The sequence below is a fragment of the Myotis davidii genome, unplaced genomic scaffold (assembly GCF_000327345.1).
Source record: "Myotis davidii unplaced genomic scaffold, ASM32734v1 scaffold575, whole genome shotgun sequence".
Lineage (NCBI taxonomy): Eukaryota > Metazoa > Chordata > Mammalia > Chiroptera > Vespertilionidae > Myotis > Myotis davidii.
In genome coordinates this window covers 5652609-5661961 of record NW_006290306.1, presented here as the reverse complement: position 1 = coordinate 5661961, position 9353 = coordinate 5652609, and the positions used below count along the sequence as shown (strand labels likewise).

At 37.8% G+C, this 9353-nt stretch overlaps 1 protein-coding gene across 1 annotated transcript; it reads left to right on the top strand.

The window, feature by feature from the left end:
• The first annotated feature begins 2661 nt into the window (after window positions 1–2661).
• SCG2 (secretogranin II) lies at window positions 2662–8153 on the top strand. Its single transcript, XM_006763399.1, has 2 exons — window positions 2662–2874; window positions 5793–8153. The coding sequence occupies exon 2, from the start codon at window positions 5807–5809 to the stop codon at window positions 7664–7666; it is 1860 nt and encodes a 619-aa protein (XP_006763462.1). The 5' UTR covers window positions 2662–2874; window positions 5793–5806; the 3' UTR covers window positions 7667–8153.
• The last annotated feature ends 1200 nt before the right edge of the window (window positions 8154–9353 follow it).

Here is a 9353-nt window from a genome sequence, read left to right as displayed (position 1 = left end):
GTCTTGGGCGGGGCAGGTGGGTTGCATGGGATTAAAAGGGTGGGCCGGGGAGAGCAGTTATGGCGGCTCTCAGTTCTGTCCCTAGGGGCTCTGCCTCACAGAGTCCCAGCAACCGCTGCACACCTCAGAGAGAAAGTTGCCTTCGAGTTTCGACCAAAGCCAGACAGTCCAGCTTCTCCCGTTTGAGTCTGGGTCCCTAGAGACTCGCCCGGCTCTGGAGCTCAGAATCTGAGACTCCCTCCCGATTGAAAACGCCAACCGCGCCCTCCTCCGCCAGCCCGCTCTGCGCGCACTCGTACCTGAGTGACTTCAGCACTGTGCCTCCTCTGAGTCTGGGTATGATATTCTCTTTCCTCCTAGTTGTAGAATTTCTACTCAGCCAGCCTTCCTGTGGTTTTGGATGATGTCCGGTCTGTCTTTTAGGTGTAATTTGAATTGATTGTTTGTGGCAGCAATCTCCGACGTTAACCTATGTCGCCATCTTGGTTTTTTCCTCTTCAAGAGTGACTTTCTTGAGAACTGTTGAGACCTATGCTGAACCAACTCAACCCTTTAAGAGTAACCTTGTGGAATTTTCTGAGGCTGAGTTGATACTGGTTAGCTCAACTGGCCACACAGAACTAACTGGAAAACAAATTAAGTCAAATTCACAGTGGCCTTTACCAAAATTTAAGAAACTATTATCAAGTGTGTAGAGATAACAAAGATATCAGCAAATGAACTGGTTTCATTGAGATGGTACTTGAGAAATGGGTTTTACTCAGACCTCTTCAACCTAGAATGTGACCATGCTCTAAAAAGCCATTATGAAATATGAGATTATTGGGTGAATTGGCCGTACGACTCCAGCCTGAGCCTATATGAGTTCCATGTCAATTCACAGACAGTCTTTCAGCCATATTTGAAGAAATCAAATATCTTTACCAGGAGAGCAGCAAGAGAGAATCAAGGGCTACTTTTCCCAAGATTTTTTCCCCTAAGGTTTTAAACTATTCCTATTTCCTTAAGGAGTTCAAGAGTACTATGGTTTACCTAGCATAATTAGATATCATTTTAATAAAACATGGTAATGAAATATATCAGTCCAGGCTTTTACCAGGAGGCTTCCCTCCTCCCTCTAAATTTTACCCCCTGAATGTCTATTGAACCAAGTGGTCCTCCATAATGTTTCCCAAACACTGCTGGTTAACCTCTTTCTTAGTGCTTTCCAATTTATATAAAAACCAGAGGCGTGGTGCACGAATTCATGCATGGCTGGGGGAAGGGACTATGGGCAGTTAGCTGGCTGGCCCCACCCCTGATTGGGCTGAGGTGTGCTGATCAGGGGTGGAGCTGGCCAAGGGGAGGAGCCATAGGCGATTGGCCAACCGGGAGGAGGGGTCGTGGGCAGGGTGGGCTGGCCTCACTCCCAGTCAGGGTGGGGGGAGCTATTGGGAGTGGGGCTGACCAGGGGGAGGGGCAGTAGGTGGTTGGTGGGCTGTCCCCACCCCCTGGTCAAACTTCCAGTGGAACTCCTGGTTGAAGGGACAATTTACATATTAGCCTTTTATTATATAGGATAATGTTTGTCTGTCATCCACACTGAACTAAAGCATCCCCCAAAGTAAGATATATATATATATACATCTTTATATATCATCTATGTGTATCATATATTATTCATCTGGCACTTAGTAGTCATTGCAACTTATTGAATGCATAAATCAGTGGATGATTATTCATTAACAGAGATATAAAGGGATCTCTGATATAATAAGATTCCTCTGCATACTTAAAGTGTATTTTAAATTATATAGTTTTTAGAAACTCATATCTTTAATAAAATAAAATTAAAATTTATACTTATATAAGTTATTAAAATATGTAATTAGCACAAGAATGCTCATGAATTACAAATCTGAGAAGTTGGGAGTTACTAATATATTATTCCCTGGATTGGCCACATTTTTGGAAGGTATTCAATTCACAGATTCAACAGAAGGAAAATATTTATAGTCCAACTTCCTCTCAACTGTAAATAAATTTTAATAACATTTGCTACTTTTTTTGTAATTGAAAGAATTTATTTTTCTCTTAATAGAAATATTTTCATTAACACTGAACTTCTCAGCTTCCTTTATTGATATAAAATATTATAAAAGATTACAGCAGGTTCATATAGAATTATCAACTGCTATACCCATAACCTTAGGAATGCCTAGTTCAAAATTACAAAACTCTAAAGCAAAATTCCAAGTCATTAGAACCTTAAAGTTTAATATCATTTAAAAAAAGAAAACGTCTTTATTTAAATAAATACCAATTTAAAAGCAGTGCTGCTTGTGGTCATGATATGAAATAAATCTTTTCACATTTATACCAGGGAATGATAATGTAATTTCGTTGTGGGCAATGAAGAAGAAAAAATCCTTATCTATAAAACTTTCTTATAAAGATGACAAGAAAAACATCAACAAGAAAACCTTATCACAAGATACTAGAACACAGTTGAGATGGTATTGCAATGAGCCATGTCTGTCTGGCAGAATTCTTTCTTTCTAAGGGAAATTGCGCAGAGGATTTTATTTCAAGCCTCAAAGATTAAAAGAAAAAAGACAACTGCAATTTTTGCCACAAAAAGACAGGTGGCGTAAGCATGCAGCATTTTTAAAAAATATATATATAAAGTGATTATTTTCTCTCCGGTTCTTTGAAAAAGCTCGCTTGTGCTCGGGTTTGTGGCTTGGCACGGTGACGTCAGTGTGGCAGTGCGGAGTCAGGCGCCGCGGCTCCCTATAAGCCCAGGAGCTGTCCGGGTGCTGAAACGGCCCGACCAGCTCACTAGGCGGACCGGGAGGAACATGCTGTGGACTTTCTCTGCCATATAAAGAAGAGGTAAGATTGCATTTCTGTTTGGTTTATTGGAAAGTTCTAAATTACTTGTTCTTCCCTTAATTTCTAGCTGAGAAGAAAGATCGTTTGACAAGCTTATATCTATAGATTAACTGAATAGCAACCTGCTGCTCATCAGCCAATATAAGGACCCTGCATGCGTATATATGCGATTGAACCTATGATTTATGCCACTTGCTGTTAGATATTTATCAATAATAATGTTATTTAGTCATAAGAAGCATGAAAAAGTTAAGAATTTTGGTATCAATACACATATTAATGTAACCTTAACCAAGCTTGACATTTTGTTTCTTTCCTTAATTTATTGTTTTTTCCTCTAAGAACCACATACAAAACCACAGATATAATCTATATGCTTACTCTTTTTAACAGTGGGTTTTCACTGATTGAAATGTTAAACACGTCAGTCATAAATTTTAGCAAGCAATTTTGGAACTACTTTTTCTTTGACATTTACCTTGCAAGAGCTCAAAATTAACTATATAAGATTATTTTCTGAATTGGTATACTCTGAAAGGGCTTACATCACAATTTCCTAATTTTAGTCCTGGGAAAGTAAAATTAGAATGGTCTGGAACACTGACTTCTTCCTTTATTCAGAGTGAAATATTATCTTGGGTTATAGGTTGAATATGACCATGAATTACAGAGAGATGATAATTTTGAATACACCAGGAAAACATTCATAACTGTATAAACTACTATTATGCTTTGATTGAAAAAGGTTGTACAATATTTTGTTAGACTTTGAATGGGTCAAATGTGTGTTTTTTCCCTGTATCCAAACTAGTTGAATTGCTTGAAATAGATAACCACCTGTATTTGTCCATGTTTTAGTTGAATTTCAAGAGAAAATACATTTTTTTTATGAGTGGGGCTTTAATTCAATCCCTATATAGGATGTTAGAGCTGTTGAAACCATCTTTGTTACTTAGAAGAGCTGCTACCCGAGAAAGAAATCTCTTGAGTCTTACTCAAAGGCAATAGCTATGTCATCTGAACCTTATAAATGACTAAAGGGTAGGACTTGTTAGGCTATGCTTTAAATAACTGATTGAGTATTCTGCCCCAACTCCACAGCAAAGCCCAGCTTTAAGGAAATGATTTTAAAGATAAGCACATAATTCTTATGTTAAGAATACTTCAGGATAATGGTTTAAAAGAAAATTAGTTTACTAAATTAAAATTACTGTTTCAAATGATAATGTTGAAAATAGATTACCAAGGCTAAATTAATCCTGAAATAATAGAAAGAACAATGCATACTGTATTTTTATTTAGACATAAGAATTTATGACTAAAATTTATTCAGTAAACATTGATTCCTAGTAAATATTTTAGGAGCTTTCTCTGACATGCCTTTAGAGATTTTTCTTTCAGTAAATTAAATATACTGGTTAATGAGAATCATTTTAATAAATGTATGCATCAGTGCTAAAGAAATTTCTGTAACTACAATCATTTTGAGGCTTTGAAATTACTTAAATACCAATATGATCTAGTAAACAATATTTTCTACAGTTGATATCTAAGCTTACAGAAACTTGTACCCACACTGTTAATATATCACAAAACCATGATCCAGGTAAGATATCATGAGCAAACTTATAAACTTACTTTAAATTTATTTTCTTTGCAACCAAATTGCAAGTATTAAGATAGTCCTTTAATATTTGCAATGCCAAATATAAAACATATAAGAACTGACATCCTTGTTAATTCATATGTGAGATAATAAGAAAGTGGAGAAAAATGAATGAAAAATTTTAAGTAGGAAGAATTCAACATACTGTCTGTGTATATCTAAATTGGGAGTTACATAGTGGTTATTTTAAGATATTTTAACAGTCTGAGTCATTTAAGATTTCACAGGTCCAGACAAAAATAGACACAGACATAAGACACGCTGAATCTGAACACTCACAAGTTCAGAAATAGGTTGGTTAAGTAAACTTATGTTCTCACTGTAGCATCTGTTATTATTTACTATACACTGTTGAGGGCTGATGAAAAATATAACCATAATTGCATTTTTTAAGAGAGTTACAATAAAATTATTAGAAGAAATATGGAGTACAGATATTTTAAAACAGTTTAATGTATTATTTTAACCTGTTTACACAAAAAGAAACTTCATTGGGTAGCCTATTAGTTTGGACCTGAGAAAACATATTTTGTGGAGGTTATTAAGGTGCACACCTTCCAAAATGGGTAGTTAGGTTTGGTGACAGAGTGAGAATAAGTTATTTCTGAAAAATGTATGTGAGTGGGACTCATCCACAAGGTAATTCATTATGATTGACATTAACATGCTGTTTCAATTTATTATATGTAATAATATTATTGCTACTATATTTCTACACCAAAATTAGGTGGACAATTTATAAACTAAACCACATGTTTTTTGATACAACCTTAAGGAAATTAGTGTGTGTGTGCATGTGTGTGTGTGTGTGTGTGCATGTGTACATGCATGTTTTAAATTAAACCAACTAACCTTTTTTGCCAGTGCTTTCAATAGGAATGCTGTACAAGAAAACTAAAACTCATCTTGGAAAGTCTTCATTAAAAAGAAATAATGCATACTGAAAACAAATGACATGTTTCATAATTTAAAAAATAAAATTTGAGAAACACCAAATCATTGTTTTTGTTAGTATTTTAACCAAGTGCATATCATGCAAATTTGATGCAAATTGGCAAAATTTTTTCTAAGTTCCTGTAGTTAGCTTTTGATAATCATAGCAGATATATTTATAGATTTTAAAAACAGTCATTCTAAGTTTAATGTGAAGTAATCTCTACTATGTTTTTCCCTCAATGGTCAATTACATCTTTTGCTATAGTGTCTTCTAGTCTGCTTCATTTGTGTTAACTCATGTTTTTCCCTTTTTAAGGAAATCTTTCGAACATGGCAGAAGCTAAGACTCACTGGCTTGGAGCAGCCCTGTCTCTCATCCCTTTAATTTTCCTCATCTCTGGGGCTGAGGCAGCATCATTTCAGCGAAACCAGCTGCTTCAGAAAGAACCAGACCTCAGATTGGAAAACGTCCAAAGGTTTCCCAGTCCTGAAATGATCAGGGCTTTGGAATATATAGAAAAGCTCCGGCAACAAGCTCACAAAGAAGAAAGCAGCCCAGACTATAATCCCTACCAAGGTGTCTCTCTTCCCCTTCAGCAAAAAGAAAATGGAGATGAAAGTCACTTCCCAGAAAGTTCAAGAGATTCCCTGAGTGAAGATGAGTGGATGAAAATAATCCTTGAAGCTCTGAGACAGGCTGAAAATGAGCCCCAGTCTGAACCAAATGAAAACAAACCCTATCCCTTGAATTCAGAGAAGAACTTTCCAGTTGACATGCCTGATGATTATGAAACTCAACAGTGGGCAGAGCGAAAGCTCAAGCACATGCGATTCCCTCCTATGTATGAAGAGAATTCCAGGGACAACCCCTTTAAGCGCACAAATGAAATAGTGGAGGAGCAATATACCCCTCAAAGTCTTGCTACACTGGAATCTGTGTTCCAAGAGCTGGGGAAGCTGACAGGACCAAACAACCAGAAGCGTGAGAGGCCAGACGAGGAGCAAAAACTTTACGCAGATGATGAAGATGATATCTACAAGGCCAATAACATTGCCTATGAAGATGTGGTCGGGGGCGAAGATTGGAATCCAGTAGAGGAAAAAATAGAGAGTCAAACCCAGGAAGAGGTAAAGGACAGCAAAGAGAATATAGAAAAAAATGAACAAATCAATAACGAAATGAAGCGTTCAGGGCAGCTGGGCTTCCAGGATGAAGATCTCCGGAAAGAGAGTAAAGATCAACTTTCAGATGATGTCTCCAAAGTAATTGCCTATCTGAAAAGGTTAGTGGAGGCTGCAGGAGGTGGGAGGTCCCAGAATGGGCAAAATGGGGAGAGGGCAACCAGACTTTTTGAGAAACCACTTGACTCTCAGTCTATTTATCAGCTGATTGAAATTTCAAGGAATTTACAGATACCTCCCGAAGACCTAATTGACATGCTCAAAACAGGAGAGAAGCCAAATGGATCAGTGGAACCAGAGCCGGAACTTGAACTTCCCGTTGACCTAGATGACACCTCAGAGGTTGACTTAGACCGTCCAGATATGTTCCAGAATAAGATGCTCTCCAAGAATGGCTACCCCAAAATACCTGGGCGTACTGTGACAGAGGCCTTACCAGATGGGCTCACTGTTGAGGACATTTTAAATCTTTTAGGGATGGATAGTGCTGCAAATCAAAAGCCTCCATATTTTTCCAGTCAGTATAACAGAGAGAAGGTTATGCCAAGACTTCCCTATGGTCCTGGAAGATCGAGAGCAAACCAGCTGTCCAAAGGTGTCTGGATGCCAGATGCTGAAAACAGACAAATGGCCTACGAAAATCTGAATGACAAGGATCAAGAATTAGGAGAGTACTTGGCCAGGATGCTAGTTAAATACCCTGAGATCATGAATCCAAACCAGATGAAGCGAGCTCCCAGTCAAGTCTCATCTGAAGATGACCTACAGGAAGAGGACCAAATCGAGCAGGCCATCAAAGAACATTTGAATCAAGGCAGCTCTCAGGAGATTGACAAACCAGCCTCTGTAAGCAAACGGCTCCCCATGGGGCCCCCGAAGAATGAGAACACCCCAAACAGGCAGTATTTGGATGAAGATATGTTAATGAAAGTGCTGGAATACCTCAACCAAGAAAAGGCAGAAAAGGGAAGGGAGCATATTGCTAAGAGAGCAATGGAAAATATGTAAGAGGCTTTCACAAAATGTCCTACTTTCACTCCTCTGACCCCAAGAAAACTCCAACTTTCCTCTTTAGTGTGTTGACTTCTATCCTGTTAACAATGTAATATCTTTAAATGATGACAGGCAGATGTCTCCATTTCACTGGGTGTCTGCTTCACTCTCTGAGTTGTTCTCTTGTGTGTTGATATGTGTAAATGTTATGACTTCTGGGTAAAAAAGTAATTATATCCCTTAATTAAGAAAGATATCTATGATAGTGTTTAATATTGTATCTAATGGTCGTGGCCTTGTGGATGCTCACATATGATAAAGAGTGTCTTATAATTCTCTTGAAGGTTTTTAATATTTACTGAATTATTTTGTTATTGTCTGTAGTGTTTTGTGCAGTACTGAAGCAAAAAAATAAATAAAGCATTATAAGTATATAGTTTTATTTACAAGGTCTTTTCAATGTGTGTTTTATTTTTGATTAATAAATGTTATTTCTGGACAACTGTGGACTCTTCATTCTGGAAAACCAGAGAGCAAGCAGTATGGAGTGAAAAGAGAAAATCATCACCTTCCACAGCCCACCCAGGTAAGATATCATGAGTGATACACATATGATCATGGTATGTGCTTATAGAATGCAACATCCTCTAATAGCGCACTATCTAATGCTTGTCTAAGGTTTCCATTGTCTTGTTTAACTTTTTACCCTTGATTTATATAAATAAAAACATTTAATTCTTCCATACACATAACCAACACTGGGGGGGAGGGGGAGCTGTTTACAGGGCAATCAGAAATGACTATAGCCTTGGAAGCAATTTATCTATTCCCAGGTCACCCTGGTCCCCAGAATACAAGGCTTCTGCCTCTTTTGTATGATTCAAGAGGGGTTAAGAGACCCCAAACTGACTGTCAGCTAAATGAATGGGCACAGTGAGAACACACCAGCTACCCTGTCTCTTGTCCTAGTGCTAGGGAGAATTCTGAATGGGGTAGGAAGCACATAACTGTTACAATGTGCATCACTTCAGGGGTGGGGAAGACATCAGCATCCAAACATATCAACAGGAAATCAACAACAGCAGCAAGGAAACATATAGAACAACAAATAGGACAATGGTTGTTAAAAAACAACCAAGGAAGAAAATAATCGTCACTATTTATTGAATGTTTATTGTGCACCGGGCACTATACTAAACACTTTACATACTTTGAATTCATTTGGTCTCTACTATACCACTGTCAAAGGTCTTTCATCTCCCTTTTACATCAGGAAAAAAAAAACTCAGAAAGGTTATATAACTTTCCCAAAGTCACCCAGCGTGTAAGCTGACAAAGCCTGTATTCTTAACCACTGCACTACACTGTCTCTCTGGGAAGTGCCCTTTCCCCTGAGACTTGGGACTTTGGAGGTGGGATGGTGAGAAGCTCATGACGTCTTAGTGTAGGTCACTTCCAAGTGAGGGCACAAGTGTGTGTCTGTGCGTATGTGTATGTGTGTATGTGTATGTGTATGTGTGTATGTGTATGTGTGTATGTGTATGTGTGTGTGTATGTGTGTGTGTGTGTGTGTGTGTGTGTGTATTTCTCAGGGGTGGGGATGGGAGACTATCCTTGAATGGCTTGAGAGGAAACACTGAATGTAGGTTTTCCTGCTTCATATTTTTTTCCTCTTTTCTGTCCCAATTGTCATACAATTATA